Source organism: Rana temporaria, chromosome 6 (genome assembly GCF_905171775.1).
Source record: "Rana temporaria chromosome 6, aRanTem1.1, whole genome shotgun sequence".
In the NCBI taxonomy this organism is placed as follows: domain Eukaryota; kingdom Metazoa; phylum Chordata; class Amphibia; order Anura; family Ranidae; genus Rana; species Rana temporaria.
Genome location: NC_053494.1, coordinates 172,617,069 through 172,641,538, shown reverse-complemented (window position 1 = coordinate 172,641,538; position 24,470 = coordinate 172,617,069). Strand labels below are relative to the sequence as shown.

At 40.8% G+C, this 24,470-nt stretch overlaps 1 protein-coding gene across 1 annotated transcript in view; it reads left to right on the top strand.

The window, feature by feature from the left end:
• LOC120944054 (bile salt export pump-like) overlaps window positions 1–22,380 on the top strand; it is a 122,348-nt gene extending 99,968 nt beyond the window's left edge. Inside the window, exons 25-28 of the mRNA XM_040357823.1 lie at window positions 12,247–12,444; window positions 16,956–17,162; window positions 18,860–19,006; window positions 22,056–22,380. Of these exons, the coding sequence (XP_040213757.1) occupies window positions 12,247–12,444; window positions 16,956–17,162; window positions 18,860–19,006; window positions 22,056–22,256 (753 nt within the window). The 3' untranslated portion in view covers window positions 22,257–22,380. The remainder of the gene's footprint in view (window positions 1–12,246; window positions 12,445–16,955; window positions 17,163–18,859; window positions 19,007–22,055) is intronic.
• The last annotated feature ends 2,090 nt before the right edge of the window (window positions 22,381–24,470 follow it).

Here is a 24,470-nt window from a genome sequence, read left to right as displayed (position 1 = left end):
TGTTATCACTGGAATATTACGGCTGCGGGGTATGGGAAACATATAAAATATAGATGCGCTAATATTAACTTAAAAGGTGATAAAACGTACAAAGAAAAACTAATCAGGGAGAATACTCCATAAACTGTGAATTACTAATATGTCCTTAATTAGTGCACAGTGATTAGCAGGATTCCATGCAGGGAAAAAATCACTCTCTTCAATCTGAATGCTAATCCAGCCCTCCACCGCTGTGATCAGATGATACAGGCACTCACAGACAGGGATTGCATGAAAGAAAAGAGAAAAAATCTCATTGCGCAATATTCGATGACAGATCAAAAAATGTAATCAGAGCATTGACATATGCACTCACGAATCCCGGCTTTCAGTAAAGCATGAAAACGCCACTCAGTATGTTGTTTCCTCAGCTCGATCCGATGCACTCGGATTCGATCGCAGGCTCCTCCCTACGCGTTACGTCACAGGCACGCGACTTACTCATGGGTTCATACGTTATGAGAATGGCTTGGGGTTTAGATAGCCTTCTCATTGACAGCGTTTACATTAGTGTGAGCAACCAAAGGGAAAGACAAACATCATTGCGGCAAAACTTTACTCACATAGCTGAATTCTAGTGAGATCAAATGTCGATGCATAGACACACATAATTTTAATAAACAAATTTAAAAAAATGTAATTGATATAAAACTTTAAAAACATTCTATGTAGTTTGCTATGTGAATGGTGCATTTGCATTTGCATTTGCATATGCAATCTACTGCCCTCTTGTGGCCAGATATACAACAAGCATAGAATAAGTAGATGAACATTTAAAAATACAATTAAATAGATGCATCAACACTATTCAATATTATCAATAAAACATATAAAACCATCAAAAATATGTAATAAAAATTGTACTAAAGAGTTAAAAGATTATTACTATAATAACAGTAATAAAAACCATCATAATGAATAAAAATCAATATATATTAATAAAATTAATTATTAATACAAAACCAAGAGTATGTTTACGAATTGGAAATGAAGCAATTTAAATCAAATTCGATATTAAGGCCATTGGGAGATAGAGTCTGCATCTCATGTATCCAGCGAGACTCAGTTTTACTTAATTCCCTTACTTTATGACTGCCCCTCCAGTGTGGAGTGTATTTGGCAATGGCCCAAAATTTCATTTCCTTGGGATTGTTGTGGTGGCATAGATCAAAGTGCCGAGACACATTGTGTTTGGGGAAGGCTTTTTGGATATTTTGGACATGTTCTCTGATGCGCTTCCACATTGGGCGCTTCGTGCGTCCAACATATTGGAGTGAGCAAGAGCACTCCAATACATATACTACCCCTTCAGTCCTACACGTGATCAGATCCTTTATGTTGTATTCCTTCTGAGTCACTGTAGATTTGAATTTAGAACATTTTTGTCCATTGAAATTGGTTTGCCTACACGCAAAACATCGTTTACATGGAAAAAAAACCTTTTCCTTGGTAAAAAGTGAGTAAATTGTTTCTCACTGGTGGGTCAGGAATATTTTTTGCCACCAAATCCCTTAAAGTTGGTGCTCTTCTGTACACCACCCGTGGGTAACTCGGTAAAATTCCCTGTAGCTGTCTGTCTGCTTTCAAAATTGGCCAGTGTTTCTTTATAATAGCTTCAAGTTGCTTGTGTTGGGTGTTATAATTTAGAATTATGGGTAATTCAGTTTCCAGCCTTTTTGTCTTGATTTTGTCTTGTGTTAGAGAGGTACGTGGAGTTTCATACACCTTTTGTATTTGTTCCATTATAAAGTCCTTGTTATACCCTTTATCAATAAATTTTTTCCCGATCGTTTTAGCTTGATCCAAAAATACCTCAGGGTCTGAGCAATTCCTGCGAATCCTTAGCATTTGACCCTTTGGTATATTGATTAGCCACGGGTCATGGTGGCAGCTATCCACAGGGATATAGCTGTTCCTCTGGACCGGCTTAAAGTGTGTTCTAGTTTTTAGTTGTTGATTGTCTATAGTAATCTCTAAATCAAGGAACTGAATAGTAGTGTTGCTCAAAGTGTAGGTGAGTTTTATGTTCTTCTGGTTATCATTTAATTTCTCAAAAAACTGAGTTAGGGTATTCTCATCCCCCTTCCAAATGATGATACAGTCGTCTATAAATCTTCTGTAGAGTATGAGCTGCTCCGGCATACCTTCATATATGGACGACTCCTCCCACTCAGACATGTACACGTTGGCTACACTCGGTGCATATTTAGCACCCATTCCTATACCATTCAGTTGCCGGTAATACTCTGATTTATGCCAGAAGTAGTTGTGCTGTAGCCCATATGCAAGACATCTCAAAATAAACCTTTTTTGTTTCGATATGAGATGACCAAAACTGTTCAATGCCCATTTTGTGGCCCCAATGGCTTCTTCATGGTTTATCACAGTATACAATGAGGCCACATCAGCTGTGGCCAACAAGTAACCACAATTAGGTTCCAGTACTGTGCTCTCAAGGATCTGTATTAAATGCTTTGTGTCCCTGAGGTAAGCCCTAGTTTGGGGCACTAACGGCTGAATAAATCTATCCACATACTCCCCTAGGCGTGAGTTGATGGATTGAATCCCATTGATAATGGGACGTCCAGGGGGTTTCTCAGGATCCTTGTGGACTTTGGGAACAGTATATATAATGGGTACTCGGCACACCTCAGGTATTAGGTATTTAGCTTCTCTTTTGTTCAGCACTCCTTTTTCTTTTCCTCTATAGATCAAGTCAACTAGCTCCTCCTTGTATTCTCCTGTCGGATTGGAGCGTAATTTGATATAGGTATTGGTGTCCTCGAGTTGCTTGGCCAATTCTTCATAGTAATAGTCTTTGGCGAGGACCACAATGGCTCCACCCTTATCGGCTGGTCTTATTATAACCTCTTTGTTTTCTTCCAACATCTTAATACCCTTATGTATGGCCATGGGGTTCGGTAACTTCTTCACTTTAAGTTGGTCCAAATCTTTCAGTACCATCTTTGAAAAGACCTCAATATGTTGATTATTTACAACTTGCGGGTTGAACAGTGATTTGTTTCTCAACTGACTATGTTCAACCCTTCCTGGCATATTAGGTACAGCCTGATACGTTATTGGCTGTGTTAGCATGTATTTCTTGATGTTTAGTTTGCGTGTAAACTTTTTGATGTCTACATAAGTATCAAATTTGCTCAAATTCCGCTTAGGGGCAAACTTGAGACCCTTATCAAGTGTTATCAATTCTGTTGGGCTTAGGTCTATCCCACTTAGATTGATAATGCCTTCTCCTATTCTAGTTTTCTTCTTTTTGTGTCCCCCTCTGCATCCCCTCTTCGATTTGGGCTTCGGCACTCCCTTTGACGCGTGGGTGAGGACCTCTCCTCCCGGCGATACTCTAAAAAAGATGAGGAACGAGGATCCACATCCTCTCTATAACTAGATAGAGGCTCATATTGGTTGTGAGTCGGTACTGGACTTCTTCTCACATCATATTGGTGATGTTCATAATTTGGTGGTCCCCTTTGATAGTAGGCATGCGGCTGTCCCCCTGTATGATGGTATTGTGGGGGTGCATGATAATCTCTTGGATCTCTTCTATCCTGATTGTGATAGTAAGGATCATGGTGGTATCCTTGTGTGTTCCCACCCTGAGATTCCTGTTGATTTTTAGGGGGGTTAGATGGTTTTTGGTTCCCCTTATTCTTCCAATTAGGCTTTCTTGGAGATTTTGATCGGGGTTTACCATTGTTTTTATTTTTCCACCATTGTTTTGGTGTTCTTGGTTCATTATGTTCATCTCTTGGTGGTCTTGGTGGGTTAATGTGGTGATCCCTTGGATGTCTACTATGGTCATCCTCATACGATCTCCCAGGTTCAGGTGTTCTATATCTCAAATCCCTCTCAGGTGAGATAATCCGTACTTCCCTATCAGGTGAAGAGGATACTGAACCATCCCCACCTTGTTTTAAATTAAATTGCCATTTAAATGTTTGATGTAGACGATAGTCATTAGTATCTCTAAGGTATTTCCTCCTTTTTCGTTGCTTTATTTCAAGGTCTTTTTGTTCCAAGACCTTATTAAGTTGGCTCGTAAGTGTTGCAAAGGATGGAGTGTCTTTATGACTCTCCAAAGAAGTTTTGCACTCTGCTATTAATTTGTTCATATTAGCAATTTTCCGTTGTTTCCTTTTAATGAGGAATTGCAAAGCTTCCAGCCCTTTTTCATTGAAGAATTTATACCATTCCTCAATGGAATCATTATCCATTAACCCATCATTAATAGGAATATCCCATCTCAGTCTTCTTGGGACTATTCCTTCTTTAATATATTGCTCATGTGTTGTGAGATCCCACCAAGCACTAACTTTCTTCTCCATCAGGTGCCCGAATTTCCTAAAATTAGTATCCAGGTCACCCGTTTGAGAGATAGTTTTGGTGGTAAAAACTTCTTTCAGATCAATAGTACGATTTTCCATGAAATTAAAAATATCCATAATTGCTGCTAATAGTGATTGTAGGTGAAATAAACAAGTAATGTGAAAAATATACTACAGCGCTAATTAAATAATCAATTCCACGTGCACCTAAATAAAAAAACAAATAATATAGCTGCTATCTTGAGTGATACCAAATCCAAACAGTGAAACATATAAAATATAGATGCGCTAATATTAACTTAAAAGGTGATAAAACGTACAAAGAAAAACTAATCAGGGAGAATACTCCATAAACTGTGAATTACTAATATGTCCTTAATTAGTGCACAGTGATTAGCAGGATTCCATGCAGGGAAAAAATCACTCTCTTCAATCTGAATGCTAATCCAGCCCTCCACCGCTGTGATCAGATGATACAGGCACTCACAGACAGGGATTGCATGAAAGAAAAGAGAAAAAATCTCATTGCGCAATATTCGATGACAGATCAAAAAATGTAATCAGAGCATTGACATATGCACTCACGAATCCCGGCTTTCAGTAAAGCATGAAAACGCCACTCAGTATGTTGTTTCCTCAGCTCGATCCGATGCACTCGGATTCGATCGCAGGCTCCTCCCTACGCGTTACGTCACAGGCACGCGACTTACTCATGGGTTCATACGTTATGAGAATGGCTTGGGGTTTAGATAGCCTTCTCATTGACAGCGTTTACATTAGTGTGAGCAACCAAAGGGAAAGACAAACATCATTGCGGCAAAACTTTACTCACATAGCTGAATTCTAGTGAGATCAAATGTCGATGCATAGACACACATAATTTTAATAAACAAATTTAAAAAAATGTAATTGATATAAAACTTTAAAAACATTCTATGTAGTTTGCTATGTGAATGGTGCATTTGCATTTGCATTTGCATATGCAATCTACTGCCCTCTTGTGGCCAGATATACAACAAGCATAGAATAAGTAGATGAACATTTAAAAATACAATTAAATAGATGCATCAACACTATTCAATATTATCAATAAAACATATAAAACCATCAAAAATATGTAATAAAAATTGTACTAAAGAGTTAAAAGATTATTACTATAATAACAGTAATAAAAACCATCATAATGAATAAAAATCAATATATATTAATAAAATTAATTATTAATACAAAACCAAGAGTATGTTTACGAATTGGAAATGAAGCAATTTAAATCAAATTCGATATTAAGGCCATTGGGAGATAGAGTCTGCATCTCATGTATCCAGCGAGACTCAGTTTTACTTAATTCCCTTACTTTATGACTGCCCCTCCAGTGTGGAGTGTATTTGGCAATGGCCCAAAATTTCATTTCCTTGGGATTGTTGTGGTGGCATAGATCAAAGTGCCGAGACACATTGTGTTTGGGGAAGGCTTTTTGGATATTTTGGACATGTTCTCTGATGCGCTTCCACATTGGGCGCTTCGTGCGTCCAACATATTGGAGTGAGCAAGAGCACTCCAATACATATACTACCCCTTCAGTCCTACACGTGATCAGATCCTTTATGTTGTATTCCTTCTGAGTCACTGTAGATTTGAATTTAGAACATTTTTGTCCATTGAAATTGGTTTGCCTACACGCAAAACATCGTTTACATGGAAAAAAACCTTTTCCTTGGTAAAAAGTGAGTAAATTGTTTCTCACTGGTGGGTCAGGAATATTTTTTGCCACCAAATCCCTTAAAGTTGGTGCTCTTCTGTACACCACCCGTGGGTAACTCGGTAAAATTCCCTGTAGCTGTCTGTCTGCTTTCAAAATTGGCCAGTGTTTCTTTATAATAGCTTCAAGTTGCTTGTGTTGGGTGTTATAATTTAGAATTATGGGTAATTCAGTTTCCAGCCTTTTTGTCTTGATTTTGTCTTGTGTTAGAGAGGTACGTGGAGTTTCATACACCTTTTGTATGGGAAGGGGCAGAGGACAAAGATTTCAACTAAAACAGTAGCCACAAGCACAAGGGACACTTCTCATTGGATGTAAGTATCGTCCCTTGTGCTGTTTAAAATAAAATGAAGGTAGGCTTTAAAGAAATGGTGGAAAAGGTATAATACTGCGCTGCCCATAAACATGTGATGAAAAAAAGCTGCCTGCACCAACAAATAGATACATTTGTGACAGAATGCGAAAAGAAAGACAAGTGCGGCGCTATTAGTATAAGATGTCACAAAATTACAAAATATAAACAGTGTATAAACAAAAATTCATACACAAACCTGTTGCAATAAAGCGTATGGTTAATGACACTGACAAGTGTCGTGATGCAAAACAAGTGAAAAGATATATATATAGGGTGTCTGTGACAAAAATTATGTGGGAGAGATGAGAACTTAATCTCCACTCACACAAAAAAAATTGCAAAATATATACATATAAGCATAAAAAATTCAGATCCCATGTGCAATATAAAGTAGACAGTCAGGGGTAGATCCACAAAGAAATTACGCTGGCGTATCTATTGATACGCCGGCGTAATTTCAAAATTCCCGCATCGTATCTTTGTTTTGAATCCTCAAAACAAGATACGACGGCATCTCGGCTAGATCCGACAGGCGTACGTCTTCGTACACCGTTCGATCTTAGATGCAACTTTTCGGCGGCCGCTAGGTGGCGTTTCCGTCGAAATCAGCGTTGAGTATGCAAATTAGCTATTTACGGCGATCCACGAACGTACGTCGGCCCGGCACTTTGTTTTCCGTTGTTTGCGTTTGGCTTTTTCCGGCGTATAGTTAAAGCTGCTACTGAGGCGTACTTAATGTTAAGTATGGCCGCGTACAATTTTGAATTTTTTTACGTCGTTTGCGTAAGTCGTTCGCGAATAGGAATTTGCGTAGAATGACGTCACCGTCGTAAGCATTGGCGGGTTCCGGTTTCATTTCGAGCACGCGTACTGGGATACCCCCAGGGACGGCGCATACGCAGTTCCAAAAAAACGTTGTTTACGTCGGGTCATGACGTATTGACATAAAACACGCCCCCATTAGATCCATTTGAATTCCGCTCCCTTACGCCGCGAGAGATACACTACACTGCTGTAACTTATGGCGCGGATTCAAATTAAAAAAGATAAGTTACGGCGCCGTAGCATATCTTAGATACGCTGCGCCCGGCGCAGATGTATGTGGATCTGCCTCTCAGTCATTAATCCACTAGAGTCTATAGTTGGTATTGATCCTGACATCATGCAGATACTGTCACCACTGTACGCTTATGAAGCCACCACCAGAAAGAAGAAGATGGGTACTCTTACCATGAGGTGTGGACTCCCCCACAACAGTGGTGAGTCTAAACAGCTTGATAGTAATGCCTGTTTCTTCGGACGATCCTTCCAAAGGACAGCTGAGAAGTAACTCCAGGTGGTAGTCCAGCTGGTACTTAATAGCACAGTTAGTTCCGTGATCGACAAAGTGAAGGAATAGATTTGATGGCTCCACACATTCGTAGCGACAAAGATGTTGGAGCATGGATCAAAAGAAAAAAGAGAGTGAGAGCCTCCTCATGGCATAGATCAAAAATGATTTAATATAAAAAGTTGTACAGCAAAAAACACCCTCCGGTGTACAAAAGATAAAAAGTGATCACAAAGTAAAAATAAGATTAAGCGCAATGGTAAGCAGAGAAATCTGTCATGTTTCGTTCCATTGAACTTCAACTGAGGTGTGCACTGGGGTGTTGAACTTCAACACCCCAGTTGAAGTTCAATGGAACGAAACATGTCGGGACCACAGTGACGCGACGGCACACACGCGCCACAATGCCGGTCATATGACGTCCGCCCAGAGGGAGGGTTCCTGCCGCCGTCATTTCACAATACGACGGTAGGCAAGTAGGTAAAGTGGAAGTAAACCCGCCTATCGTTTTCAGCCAGGGGAGCTGACATCTTGGCCTCTGCTTAATCTTCAACTGCCATGGTCCTGAACATGTGATCAGTTATGTCACCAGTCATTGGATGGTTTGACAGTTTGGTTGAGAGCATAGTCAACGTGATAGTTAGCATCTTTGGCAAGCTGGGAATGTAACAGTTTTTTTACTTTTAAATCAATGGGTTTACATCCGCTTTAATTGGAATGGCAGAAAGTGTGGTCAGGGCTATGCTATCCGGCAGCAACTTGTGCAGGAAAATACCTCAACCTGAAGACCTTACCCTGTTTACAGCCTCACAGAAAAGGAGAAATTGCAGAACAGCAATATACAGGAACCAGATTTGTGAATGCAGATTATTGTTTGTTTATTAGTAAAGGAAGAATTTTTCTTGTTTCTGCTTTTAGTCTCTACCATTAGGTTGTTTCCAATTTGGAAAGCCCACAGGGAAGGGGAAATTCTACTGAAGCTAACAATTACTGTGTTCAGTTTTGTCATTCAGTGAAGGAGAAGTAAAAGAACATTTTGTCCCAGTACTAAGCAAGCTCAGCATAAATACTGCACATATTTATTGGTTTCCAACTAGTCACTTGGTACCAAAAAAAAAACAATTTTCCTGGTAAAGGACACCCAACAACATGTGACCTATATGTTGTTTGGTCTTTCTGTACACTCTCACATTCTTCTGGATGCAGCTTTCCTGCAGCTCTTAGAGACACTAATGCCGCGTACACACGATCGTGTGTGGGCACCATCGGACTTTTTTCCATTGGTGTTTAGAAATAGAACATGCTTTATTTTTTTACGATGGAAAAAAAAAAAACGATAGGAAATTCCTATCGTCTGTGTGCAACTCCGACGGAGAAAAACCCCACGCAAGTCGACGCATGCTCGGAAGGATTGAAATGTATTTTTCTCGGTTCGACGTACTGTTTTACGTCTCTGCGTTTTGGACGGTCGGAATTTAGTCTGACAGTGTGTATGCAAGACTGAAGGAAGTCAGCTTCATCGGAATTCCGACAGAAAATTCCATCGGACTTTTATTATCGTAAATTCCGATCATGTGTACGCGGCATTACATGGTAACAAGATGCCTACATTCCACTTCCATTAGGGTATTATTTACCATAAGCCTACTTAGGCAATTTTTCCTTTGTAGGCATTGGCCACACAACTGGTTCCCATTATCAAGAGAAATAGGGTCATTTAATATAAGCTTATTTATTACATTATCACATGCCACCATAGCTTAAGGACCAATTAAAACACGAATTAAAACAGAAAAGTTCTGTAATAAATAGGTGTTCTTAGCAGAAAGTTGCTGCTTTGGACCACCAAAAGTTTTGTGCCTACAGTCTCCAATGATGGAAATCTAACTATGCTTGCACACTGTTTTTGTTTAACCTGCAAAAGAGTTTATACAGTAATTTAGTTTTGTGACACAACCAGATCTTTGACTTATACAGCCTGCTGAATGGACAGTAACCTTAGGTTCACACCCATGTGTTTTTTTAGTTTTCAGAAACTCACTACAGTCCATTTAACATGGTTTCCCATGGTACACGTTCACATCTATGCGTTTTTAAGCTGGTGCATTTTTGGAAAGGGTCAGGGACTTTTCTTCCTGCAGAAGATTGTGCTTTGTGTGTAATAGACTTCAATGGATCTGCACCAAAAACACAGGTGTTGCATTTTTGATGTGTTTTGCATGCATTTTGCTTTTTCTCTCCATAGCAAACTGTGTATAGCTGGTTATTAAGGAGTGGGCCGGGAAGCCAACCGCCACATCCTTAACTACTGATGAGTCATTAGCTGTCAGCGGGCTTCCCCGCTGCCAGCTGAATGTAGGAACAAGATTTGCCGGCAATAAAAAAAATCGGCAAAAAAATGCCATGGGTCCCCCCAACCATACCAGACCGTTTGGTCAGGAAAGGGAGGGAACCAGCGAGTGCCCCACATCCTTCTGAACCATACCTGGCCACATGCCCTCAACATGGGCCAGAGTTGTGGGCAAGAGGCCCTTGTCCCCATCAACATAGGAACACAGTGCTTTGGGAGGGCAGAGTGACGCTTGCTTGTCTGGTAAAAAAAAATGGCATGGGGTTCTCCTCAAAACCCATACCAGACCCAAAGGGCCTAGTATGGACTGGGGGAGGGTCCCACGCCATTTTTTTTTTGGCCAGTTTTTTTAATGCTGTCAATTCTTGTTTTTACATTCCGCTGTTAGTGGGGAAGCCCACTGACAGCTGGCGACTCATCTGTTGTTAAGGACATGGCGGCTGGCTTCCTGGCCCACTTCTTAACAACCAGCTATACACAGTTTGGTAAAGCAAAAAATAAAAAAGCAAAATGCATGGAAAACGCAAAACTTGTCTGAAAACCGCAACCGTATGGATGTGAACCTAGGGTAATGGAGCAGGAGTCATCACTCTACTTATTCAGATTTTTCCTCCTGTTAACATGTTTACTGTAAGTATATGTGCATTGCAGCAGGTTACTGCTCCATCTCCCAGTCTGAATGCTGCAATGTGAATACAGAAGACAGATGTTAAGACCATTTTGGTTACCCCGTCTAGCTGTACTTAAGAATACATTATGTTTTGAATTTATTATTTTTTTCAGGAATTTCGTTTTATTTACAAAAATTTGCCAGCTTAAACTAGACTGTGCAGTCAGTTCCCTGTTTTCTGCAACTTAGTTTACCCACTCATGCCAAATGCCAAACAACGAACAGCAAATTGACAAAAAAAAAAGTAAAAGACAGATTTTGGGTGGCTCTACTTACCCTGCAGCCCTATATTTATGTGACGGGAGTCACTTGGGGCGGGGGCTGGTGGAACCCAGAATCCCTTGGAGAGGTTGAGAAACCCTTGCTTCAGCTCCCCATGCATCTCCTATGTCTAAGCTACCCTGTGTCTATTAAGGGCACAGGGTGACCAAGAAAATAATGAACATTAGGAATGTGGCTTGGATTACTTAAAATGGAACAGTAATATTTATCCACAATATCTCCCAGGAAATATAATATTCCTGGTTTGTTAATTTCTGAACTATACATGTTATTTGAAAGAGCTGATCACATTGGCTTCTTTACAATGTAGGAGACTATCTGTCTGCGACTAGGGCCTCCTGCTATTATTTGAAGGTGTCCTGTATTTACGTTTATGATAATGTGTTGTGTCTTCTGAGCTAAAAGACGGCAAGTCTGCCCTCAAAGGTCATACCTCTGAGTCACCTAGGATGTTTAAATGATTAGTTAATTAGCTACTGTATGTTAATTCTGTTTCTGGTTACAGTTTGCTAGGGTAATATGATCAGAAGGGGGGAGGGGATGTCCTCCCTCTGTATATACTGTATTTGTGCAAGTTTGTCCAATAAATGATTTCATGCTCAAGCTGTGTAACTAAGCTAGTCTCATCTGGTTCTTGGTTACAAAATTTGGCTGTAAAATCTGATATCTGAAGGTCTAGATTGGAGGAAGCAGTATACTGACGAAAGGACTCAGGTGGAGTGCAACGGGGATCCGTTACAATGTACATTTAAAATTATGTATGATGTTTGAGAAAAGTTTTGGTTTTAGATATACTTACTGTAAATTTTCCTGAATATCTCCTAAATGTGGATTTGCAGAGAATTACATAATTTAGGAAACCAAGCAAACGTGATTCATGAATTGTATGATGCTTTGTATATTAGGCATCAATGCATGCACAGTTCCAGGGGTATAAAAAAATCACTATCTCTATGCATGACAGTCAAATGGTGAGCCATCCTTTAAATTCATGTTGTATCCATAGTGCCTCAACTCATAGTACTATCTCCAAAGAAATATTATGCTGCAAGTAATCATGACAACTATTTTCTATGAATATTATAAAATTTACCAAAATTTTATTCAACACCACACAGGACAATTTCCGAGGAGACATTGAGTTTGTAGGCTGTAAATTCACATACCCCAGTCGTCCGGTCAGTATGGTCCTGAGGGGTCTTTCAGTTGGAGTAAAGTCTGGACAGACTCTTGCATTTGTAGGGAGCAGTGGATGTGGAAAAAGTACAAGTGTTCAGTTACTGGAGAGATTCTATGATCCAGATGAAGGGAAGGTGGTAGGTATACTGGACATCCTTTACATTCTATAGGTTGCCTAACACTATTTATTGTAATGAATTATATACTATAACTTGGAGTATTAAAGTATATTTTAAGAATACTTTTTACGTTGGCATATACAAAGAATATAAAAAATATGCATCAAGAGTAAAATGTTTTATAACTATTTTGTAAAGCACAGCACAAACTGTTCACACAATATAAATCCTGTATAATAACAATAACAACAGCATAAAAGACTGCCCCTTTCTTGAGCTAATTATGTCTAACATAATAAGTGTTGAACAAGAGGGGATGGTTAAAGAAGCACTGCAGTCTGCTTACATAATCTGTAAAAAAAAAGCATCTTTGCCATTCTGAGGCTTCCCTCCAACCACTTTGCATACTATTTTATATATAGTGGCCCGGATTCAGAGAGCAATTGCGCCTGCGTAACCATAGTTACACAGCGCAATTGCTTGCTTGCGCCGGCGTTACGAATGCTCCTGATTCAGGAACATCGTAACGCCTACTGCAGCCTAAAATCTGCGTGGCATAAGGCTCTTATGCCATGCAGATTTTAGGCTGCATTCTTGCGATAACCGCTAGGGGGCGCTCCCATTGTGCTCAGTGTATAGTATGCAAATTGCATACTAACACCGATTCACAATGTTGCGCGAGCCCTGCGTACGCAAGTTACGGAGTTTCCGTACGGCGTCTTTAGCGTAAGGCTGCCCCTTCTAATAGTAGGGGCAGCCAATGCTAAAATATACCCGCCATTCCCGCGTCGTGAAATTTGAATTTCACGTCGTTTGCGTAAGTGATTCGTGAATGGCGCTGGACGCCATTCACGTTCACTTTGAAGCAAATGACGTCCTTGCGACGTCATTTGCCGCAATGCACGTCGGGAAAGTTTCCCAACGGCACATGCGCTTTACGATCGGCGCGGGAACGCGCCTAATTTAAATGATTCCCGCCCCCTGCGGGATCATTTAAATTGCGCGCACTTACGCCGGGCAATTTTGCCGGCGCACCCTCGCAATTTACGGAGCTACTGCTCCGTGAATCGAGGGCAGCGGCGCAAATTTGCGGGGGCGCAGGGCAAAATCGTTGCCCTGTGCCTCCGTAATTTATGCGCAATTCTTACTGAATCTGGGCCAGTGTGATTTTGTACTTGCCAAATATGCTGCAGAAATCTCCCTTCACTGAGTCTGGCTGCAACCATTTTAACTGTGGGCAGCTGAAGCTGCTGCCTGTTCACTTCCTGCATTTACACAGACACACAGAGGTGCACCTCCAACTCTGCAGCTCTTATTGGCCCTTTTATGACTCATCACCCCTCCCTCCCTGGCAAACTCTCTCGAGAGTGAGAGAGAGAGCTGTTCATGATGTCATAAGCCTAGGCTAATGACCAGACAATAAACAGGAAGTGGGCTGTATAAGGTATTTACTGGCAGAAAATAAATGTTTTACTATCCAAAGTTAAAACAACAAGGGCAGAAGACTTAATAGATAGAAAGATGAAAAAATTACTGAAGTTCCGCTTTAATGTGTATGTTAGAGGCTTTTGTCTGAGCCAAGTGAGATTCAGCTATTTATCTGTGCAAATGGTCTTTAATTGGTCAAAGGGGAATTTTGCTTTAGGTCAGTTTGAATGATAGACAGGAATAATCAGGAAGACACCCTCAGGTGACCAGGAAAAGCAACAGTCGGCAAAAGGTTTTTAACATGACTCTTTGCTAGCTTCCCCAGGAACAGGCTGTTAGTCAAGAGGGCCATGGTGGTACACTGCGGTCCATGGGCGTGATAATCATTACAAGGTCTTGCCAAATTCAGCTGGAATTTTGTGATACCTTCTGCAACACTTATCAATAGTAACATCTGTGACTGATACAGCTACTGGTTAGGGGGTTACAACTATGTGGATTTTAGCTCCTCTTTTAAGGTTCAGTGAAATACTAAAATTTTCAATTTTATACTTGAAAATTGCTGTTCACACTTCACAGACACTCTCCATCCAATCTGACGGAGCTTGAGCTATTTTGGAATGGGCAAAAATACCACTCTCTACATGTGCAAAGCGGGTAGAAAAAAAACACCCGCAAAAAACACTTGCAGCTGTAATTGCAGTGAAAGGGGGTTCTACAAAGTATTGACTCAGGGGGGGCTACATACAAATCCATGCCACACATTCCACATAAATATTTGTAAAAAAAAAATTAAAACCATTTATCATTTTCCTTCCACTTTACAATTATGTGCCACTTTGTGTTGATCTATTAAATAAAATCCCAATAAAATACATTTACGTTTTTGGTTGTAACGTGACAAAATGTGGAAAATTTCAAGGGGTATATATATACTTTTTCAAGGCACTGTACAAAAGTTTGCATACCCTGGCTGAAATTGTAAAATGTTGGCATTAATATTCAAAATATGACTGATCATGCCCAAAAAACTGTCTTTAAGGATAGCAATTACATGAAGCCAATTATTATGACATAGTGTTTGGTTCCTTTTTATATAATGATAACAGAAATCACCCAAATGGCCCTGATACAAAGTTTACATACCCTGAAATGTTTGGCCTTGGTACAGACACAGAAGGTGGCACACACAGGTTAAATGGCAATTACAGTTTAATTCCCCACATTTGTGGCTTTTTAAAGCACAATTAGAGTTCGGATCCCCAAAGTCCGGGAGATCAGGCGCAAAAAGGTGACTCGAGTATAAGCCGAGGGGGGCATTTTCAGTACCAAAAAATGTGCTAAAAAACTCGGCTTATACTCGAGTATATACGGTAATAATAAATGGCTTCATGTGGTTGCTATCCTTAAATAAAAGACAGTTTTTTGGCATGATCAGTCATATTTTTCATATTAATACCGACATTTCACAATATCTGCCAGGGTATGCAAACTTTTGAATATGACGTTGTATATATATATATATATATATATATATATATATATATATATATACTGTAAAAAAAAAAAAATAGTGATTGTAAGCAATTCATTGTAAACAAGTAAGGACACTTTTGCGCATGAAAAATATATGGATTTAAACTGATGTAATTTGATGTGATCTTAAATTACTAATAGAATTCTTCACCTTCTAAAACAATCGTTATTATTTACCGTAGCTTTATTTTAAAACAGAACTGTACCCAGAACTTTACCCAGAACAACAGCAGTAAATCATAAAGCAGAAATAAACCTATTGATTTAACGTTTTTTTTTTTTTGTATAATATTTTATTAAGAGAACTTCAACATAAAAGACAAATTTACATGCAAAGCAACCTACATATAGGTTCAAATATGGCTGTAAAAATATGAACAAAGCATGAATGAACAGACGCCGCAATTTTTTTATTTTTGATATAAAGGAAATACAAGAAAATATAAGAAGAAAGATCAAGGGGAGATGGGGAGGTGAAGAAATCGGAGGGAAGAGGACCTTGTCAGCAACGCAAAAAAGATGACCAGAGGAGAGAATAGAGAGAGATATGCTAACTGTAAGGCCCCGTACACACGTCCGAGGAACTCGACGTGCCAAACACATCGAGTTCCTCGTCGAGTTCAGTGTGGAAGCCGCCGAGGATCTCGGCGGGCCGACTTTCCTAATTGAACAACGAGGAAATAGAGAACATGTTCTCTTTTCGGCCCGACGAGTTCCTCGTCGGCTTCCTCGCTGAAAAGTGTACACACGACCGAGTTTCTCGGCAGAATCCAGCTCTGATCGAGTTTCTGGCTGAATTCTGCCGAGAAACTCAGTCGTGTGTACGGGGCCTCACATTTGCTTTTGTCTTCAACCAAACTGTCAAACCATCCAATGGCTGGTGTCATAACTGATCACATGTGCAGCACCTTGGCAGTTGCAGATCAAACAGAAGCAGCTTCCTTTGCTGTAAAGGATAGGAGGGTTTACTTCCACTTTAAAGTGGAAGTAAATCTTCCTATAGTTTTCAGCCAAGGAAACCACCATCTTGGCCTCTGTTTGATCTTCAGCTGCCATGATGCTGCACATGTGATCAGTTATGAGACCAGCCATTGAATGGTTTGACAGTTTGGTTGAGAGCAAAGCCAATTGTGACATTTACATTCATGGCACGTGCCGGAAATGTAATGTTTTTTTTTTTTTAAACTGTTAAATCAATAGGTTTACTTTCGCTTTTAGGCTGTCAGCAGATCAGCCTTTACAAACTCAGCAGTGCCTAACCTTGCCTAAAATGGAGAGCAACTGAGCATGTGCAGAGCAGGGTGAACAGTATATAGGCACTTACCTGCAAAAAGGGCCAGACTGAGGAGATCTAGCAGAACTTAATTTTCTGACTAAACAATAAACTGTTTTTCATTCTTCTATCTATGACTTCCTTTGCACATCTCTTAATTCAATGACATATCTCAGAGCTTGTAATGAAGTGTATACTGGAAGATTGAAGGTCTGATCAAGAAGCAGATATACTATATAAGTGTGATGAGTTCACAATGTCTTTGTATTGATCTATTTATTGATATTTTCAGCTTGTGGATGGCCATGATACTTTAAAAGTAAACATGTCATTTTTAAGAAGCAAAATTGGCATTGTGTCCCAGGAGCCAGTGCTGTTTGAAGGCAGCATTGCCGACAACATCAAGTACGGCGACAACTCTCGAGAGATCTCAATGGAGGAGGTGATTGCAGCTGCCAAGAAGGCCCAATTACATGACTTTGTCCTGTCACTGCCAGATGTAAGTGTGCCTAATATAAATCAAATGAATATCACAAGCCTTAAAGGGGGTGTATAAACTCAATAGCTTTCTAAAATGATTTATAGATTTTAGGGGATGGTAGATTGAACCCGGCACAATCCAACCACTGATGGCCAAACACTGATCACATTGTTACAGATCACTCTGTTATTTTATACTTGGCATGCCCTAGAACAGTGGTTCTCAACCTTCTAGTGCTGTGACCCCTTGATAACATTTCTCAAGTTGTGGAGACCACTAACGGTAAAATAATTTTTGTAGCGTGGATTTGTTAGCACCCAAGGCAAGACAAGTAATTTGCACCCCTTACCCACAGACATTTAGCACTACCTGAGTCCTTTTTATTGGCAACTATAATCACAGGTAGTGTTACTCACTGTGTCTCCGGCTTCACTGTGTCTCTGACTTTGTGGTGTCTCGTAGGATAGCCCTGCTGGGTGGCGGCTGGGAGAGTGGTGTGGGCACTGAGGAACAGCCCAGGATTCGGTGACCCCTGTCAAATCATTATTCGACCCCCCAGGGGTTCCCGACCCCAGGTTGAGAACCACTGCCCTAGAAGGTTGTGCCAAAACCACCTACATCATCGGGTATAAAACATATGCCACTGTGCCAGCAAATGAAGCATGGACTGAATAAATACTTTACACTCCAGAAAATATCACTCTTGGGTTTTCTTAAAGCGATACTAAAGTCTCTGGGTTTTTTTTCTTTAAAAATATCAAACACATTATACTTACCTGCTCTGTTGTAGTGGTTTTGCAGAGAGAAGCCACGATCCTCCTCTTCACGGGTACCTCACAGGCCCTCCTGGCCCCTCCCTCCCGTCAAGTGCCCACACAGCAAGCAGCTAGCTATGGGAACACCCGAGCCGAGCCACAGCTCTGTGTGTCTATTCAGACACGGAGCTGTGGTTCGGCCCCACCCCTTCTCTCTCCTCATTGGCCAACTGACTTTAATTGACAGCAGCGGGAGCCAATGGTACCAATGTGTCTCAGTCTCAGTCAGTCAGGAGGGAGAATCCCAGACAGCCGAGGCTCTTATGCACAGCGCTGGATTAAGATGGGGCTCAGGTAAGTATTAGGGGGGCTGCTGCACACTGAAGGTTTTTTAGCTTAATGCATAGAATGCATCAGGCTAAAAAACCTTCTGCCCTTAGAACCACTTTAACCTTCAAATACAAACATTTCTCCTCACAGTGGACCTTGTGCTGCAGTGCGAGGTCCGCTTATCATTTCTGGACCACCTACCTCTGTAAAAATTACTAGCTTATACTATGTCTATAAGGTACCTGTAAAAATGTATTGAATTGATTTATACTTACCTTACTCTTCTTCATTGCTGGGCATTAGGTCACCATCCTTCTAAGAATATTATTGGGGAACACTGTGTACCCTAAATCTCATGAGAAGACACTCCATTGCAATAGTGTCCTTATTCCGCAGGAAGCAGTGTAAAATCAGCCGTGCCTAGATGCCGTGGGGAATGGATACAAACTATTTCTTCACAGGTACCTTTTAGACATTGTATGAGGTAGGTATTATACAAGGGAAGGGGACCTGGTCAGGGACCCTAAGTTCTACTTTAAAGTGGTTGAAAACCAATGAAGTGATACACACAGATGAAACAAGTTCTTCTACAAGATTTTTACTTGACTTACTTTTGTCTTTTTATCTTAGAAATATGAAACTAATGTGGGAATCCAGGGATCCCAGCTCTCCCGTGGGCAGAAACAGCGGATTGCAATAGCCAGGGCAATAGTCAGGGATCCTAAAATCTTACTACTGGATGAAGCTACATCAGCCTTAGACACAGAAAGTGAAAAGGTTTGTAGCATAAAATGTAGTAAAAAGAAATTACAGAGAATTTTAAAGGGGTTGTAAAGGTACCATTTTTTTCCTAAATAGCTTCCTTTACCTTAGTGCAGTCATCCTTCACTTACCTCATCCTTCCATTTTGCTTTTAAATGTCCTTATTTCTTCTGAGAAATCCTCACTTCCTGTTCTTCTGTCTGTATCTCCACACAGTAATGCAAGGCTTTCTCCCTGGTGTGGAGTGTCGTTCTCGACCCCTCCCTTGGACTACAGGAGAGTCAGGACGCCCACTAACACACAGCTCCTTTCTCTATGTGCAACGTAGAGAGCGTCCTGACTCTCCTGTAGTCCAAGGGAGGGGGCGAGCACGACACTCCACACCAGGGAGAAAGCCTTGCATTACTGTGTGGAGTTACAGACGGAAGAACAGGAAGTGAGGATTTCTCAGAAGTCGAAGGATGAGGTAAGTGAAGGAGGACTGCACTAAGGTAAAGGAAGCTATTTAGGGGAAAAAATTGTACCTTTACAACCCCTTTAAGTATAAATGTGGTAGACTTTATATATGTTTAATGTTTAATAATGTTTAATATGTTTTGTGTTTCTTTCATTCATTGTTTAATGTACATCACACTTAAAATGATGTGTCTAAAAAAACAAACATACACAGTGTTTTATTGTGCTACTTTAATTCTGTTTTGCCAGTCCCTACCGTATATAATACATCTCTCCACTGACCTGTCTCCCCCAGCTTGCTAAATGGACAAGGAAAGAGTATTAGTACATTTATAAACCTTTTCAGGCCATCCTTCTGCTCACTCCGTTTTCCAGTCAGGATGCGCCCAGTAGTAGAATGACAGCTGGGCTGTACATCCCTGTTCATATCTTACTTAAAGTGGAGGTTCACCCAAAAACTAAATTTTTAACATTAGATTGAGGCTCGTTTTGTGAAGGGGAATCGGGTGTTTTTTTTTAAATCGAAGCAGTACTTACCGTTTTAGAGAGCGATCTTCTCTGCCGCTTCCGGGTATGGGCTGCGAGACTGGGCGTTCCTATTTGATTGACAGGCTTCCGACGGTCGCATACAGCGCGTCACGATTTTCCGAAAGTTCCACACCGACGTTCGGCTTCTTTCGGCTACTCGTGACGCGATGTATGCGACTGTCGGAAGCCTGTCAATCAAATAAGAACGCCCAGTCCCGAAGACCATACCCGGAAGCGGCGGAGAAGATCGCTCTCTAAAACGGTAAGTACTGCTTCGATTTAAAAAAAAACACCCGATTCCCCTTCACAAAATGAACCTCAATCTAATGTTAAAAATTGTTTTTCGGGTGAACTCTCGCTTTAATAGGGTACTACAAGGAGATAATATACATTTAGATACACATAATAGATGTTTATTACATGCATTGAAAGCTATTTTTTTTTTGGAATACATACAGTATCTAGATAGCATTGGGGGGGGGGGGGGGTGTTTATGTCTGCCTAAAGTTTAACTTTAAAGGTCCACTGTATCCATAATTGTTCTATTTTTTTATTGACTGGATTATGTAAAAAGGGTTTTAATAAAATTCATGAATTAGTTATATAGAAGTTTCAGTAAAATATTAGAATAGAAGGCAAAACTATAATTCCAGCTGTACAGAGAAGTGATATTACTGTCAAATCTTTAATTTCAGCATAAGTATAAGGACATACACTACATTGTCAAAAGTATTGAGACACCTGCCTTTACATACACACAAACTTTAATGGTATAATCCCCCTCCACCAAATGATTTTAACCAGTGCACAAAGCAAGGTCTATAAAGACATGGATGAGCGAGTTTGGGGAGGAGGAACTTGACTGGCCCCCACAAAGTCCTGACTTCAACCCAATGCGCTTCTGGGAGTATGGTTAAGCATACCTATAGACACAAACTGTCACTTATAGACACAATGGCCCAGATTCTCTAAAAAACGCCTTTCTTTAGGCGGGCGTAGCGTATCTCAGATACACTACGCGGCAGGTCCCGTATTCAGAAACATCTTCCGCTCTAAGTTACGGCGGCGTAGTGTATCTGATACGGCGTAAGCCCGCCTAATTTAAACTAGGCTGGTAGGGGGCGTGTTGTATGTAAATGTTATGTGACCCCACGTAAATGACGCTTTTATCGAACGGCGCATGTGCACACATGCTCAGTATCACGTCAAATTTTCAAATGAAATTGCGCCCGTTCAATGCCTAGTTGACGTGAACGTAACTTACGTCCAGCCCCATTCACGGACGACTTACGCAAACAACGTAAAACGTTAAAAATTTGACGCTGTTCCGACGTCCATACCTAACATTGGTATGCCTCATCTTTGCCTCATAGAGCAGGGGTAACTTTACGCCCAAAAAAGCCTTACGTAAACGACGTAAAAAAATGCGCTAGGCACACGTACGTTTGAGAATCGGCGTATCTAGCTCATTACCATATTCGCCGCGTAAATCTACGGAAGCGCCACCTAGAGGCCAGCGTAAATATGCAACTTAGATACGACGGCGTAAGAGACTTACGCCGGTCGGATCTAAGACAAATCTACTTTGAACTTTGAAGGAATGGCCCAGGGGTGGGGGTGGACACTGCAAGGTCTTTTTTCACCTTAATGCATCCTATGCATTAAGGTGAAAAAACACAACGGTTTACAACCCCTTTAAAGTTCATGTAAAGGCAGGTGTCCCAATACTTTTGACCTTTAGACACTATAGTGTATATGCTGTAGAATTCTCCTGCAAAACATGCATTATGCCTTTTTTTTTATTTCTCAGTAGAATAGTGGTGGTTAATAAGCCACAAGAAAAGTGTGTGTTTTTGGAATTGTGATTACTTTTCCCAAACCTTTAGTTTACCATGATCAAATTTTACTTTTCTCATCAGATAAAAAGTATTTTGTGAAAAAAAGTATCCAGAAAATATGTTTAGATTATATCTTTAAAAAAATGGCTTTGCAAGCCAGTGAATGTTATTTCTAAGTAGAAATTTATTTTTATATGTTTGCCATTAATTGATTTTATAACATGTTTTTTTTTTTTCTTTAGACTGTTCAGGAAGCGCTTGATGAAGCTAGGCAAGGCCGGACCTGCATTGCTATTGCACACCGCTTGACCACTATTCAAAACAGTGACATCATAGCGGTAATGTCCCAAGGCGTCATTATAGAAAAGGGGAATCATGAAGAGCTGATGTCTCGGAGAGGTGCCTATTATAAATTAGTAACTACTGGAGCACCTTTAAGTTAGACAGAGGCTTGTTTATGTGCAAACCCTTTGTGTTTTATCAGATTTATGTCCACCGATTGTATGTTTGTGCGATTCTTAAAACCATGTGCCCGGGAACACATAAACACCTGTATTGTGTATCTCCTTTGGTGTATCTCCTTCCACAGCTCTTCATTACCAGATTTGTTAATACGCTTCCTGATCATGTATTCATCTTAACAGTCACTATAGTGAACACTAGCAAAAATACATTAAAATAGTAAATCACCAGATGATATGCTAAAGTCTACATAGCCAAGAAGATTTGGCTTAGTCTGAACAACACCCACCCTAATGCCCCGTACACACGATCGGGATTCCCGGCGATAAAAAGTCTGCTGGGAATCCCGGGGGGAAAACCGAGAACCTGCTTGGTCACTTTCCCCGTGTACACACCAGAGGTTTTCCCATCTGGAAAACTGCGGTGAGAGATTTGGCCGGGAATCCACCGATGTGTATGCTCCACCGCAGTGTTTCCCATAGGGAAACTGCCGGGAAAAAGACCGCCGGGAATCGCGGCAGGAAAAACATGTTCTAATTTTTCCTGCCGCGATTCTCGGCGGGTTTTCCTGTTGGGAAAACTGCCAAGGAGCATACACGTGGCCAGTTTTCCCAGTCAAAAGCTGTCATGGCAGTTTTCACGACGGGGAAAACTGGTCATGTGTACGAGGCATAATATGAGTGGCTGCTTTTATTCTGCCAAGACTCACCAGCTGCTAGATTTTGCTTATTTTGCCTCAGTGAGGAACCTAGTACTTAATAGGTATGGAGACCACTTCACCCATCCATCCATGACCCACAATTCAATGTGCCCAGTTCCCAGACCCGAGCATTGTCAATGATTGTAGTGGATGGGAGGAGGGACTTTTTCTGGACAGCTTAAAATAGCTGTAAAATAATAGACTTACCGGCAGGATCACCAGGTGATAATAAATGGGAAAAGCCTAAAATAGAAAAACAATACAGTCACCAAATTTAAGGACTGGTAGCAGTAATATATACCATTTTAACTTTTTGGTTAAAACACACTTCTCGGGTCTCTTTGCATTTAAAGTGGTTGTAAACCCAGATAACCAAAAGTAAACTGAACATTTTAGCTAACTCAGCAAAGCAGCACAACTCATTTGCACACAGTCTGGCAGGGATACAAGCAGCCTGTCACCTGTAATCCTCCCTGCTTTGCTACCGAAAAAATCTGACACATGCAAAAGAAAAAAATGTGTCGCCATGCCCCCTCTCCTTTGATTGACAGACATGCAGATGAGACTCATGTTCCAGCCTGAGTAACTTGTAAACCTCATATGCATCCTAAAGACATGCACCATTTTAGTTTGTTCTGTAAGAATCTAAAGCGTTGTATTTTTACCTCTCTGAAAATCTCTGGTCTGTGGGCGGTGGAGCTGTGACATCAATGGCCCCACCTCCCCGCTTTACACCCCACCTTCCAGCAGGGAGTGACGTGCGCTCACCTTTCCAGCACCGTGTGTGCTACTTACCTGACACTAATGTGTGAGTGTTCATCTGATAGGTGGGGCCAGTGATGCCATGACTCCGTCCCACCCCCCCAAGCTCTGGTCCATTGACATGCCCATGGACCAGAAAAAGCTGTGACAGGCTTAGGGATGAAAATGCAGAGGTAAAAGATACAGCGCTTTGGATTTTTACAGAACTATCTATACAATGGTGCATGCATTTGAGGACTGATGCATAGAAGATAACAACCACTTTAAAGTTGTTCTAAAGGTATGAGGTTTTTAATCTTAATGTATTCTATGCATTAAGATAAAAATCCCTCTTTGTACAGGAGCACCCCTCAGCCCCCAAATACTTACCTGAGCCCCATTTTTATCCAACTATATTGCACAAGAGCCTTGGCTGTACAGGACTGTCCCTCCTCATTGGCTGACACAGCAGTGGGCGCCATTGCCCCATAGTAAGCTTCTTGCTCTGGGGGCACTCGGTAGGAGGGAGGGGCCAGAAGCGCAGGCAAAGGAACCATAGAAAAGGAGGATCTGGGCCATTACACGGAGTTATTTTAAACAAAATAAAAACAAGACTTTAATATCACTTTAAAGCGGAGGTTCACCCTAAAAAACATCTATGTACCATCCCATCCAGCATACTTGCGTCAGCTACAGTCTGCTGTTTTTTTTTTTTCTCGCTGTACATACCGTTTAATCGTTCATTTTCTTTTCA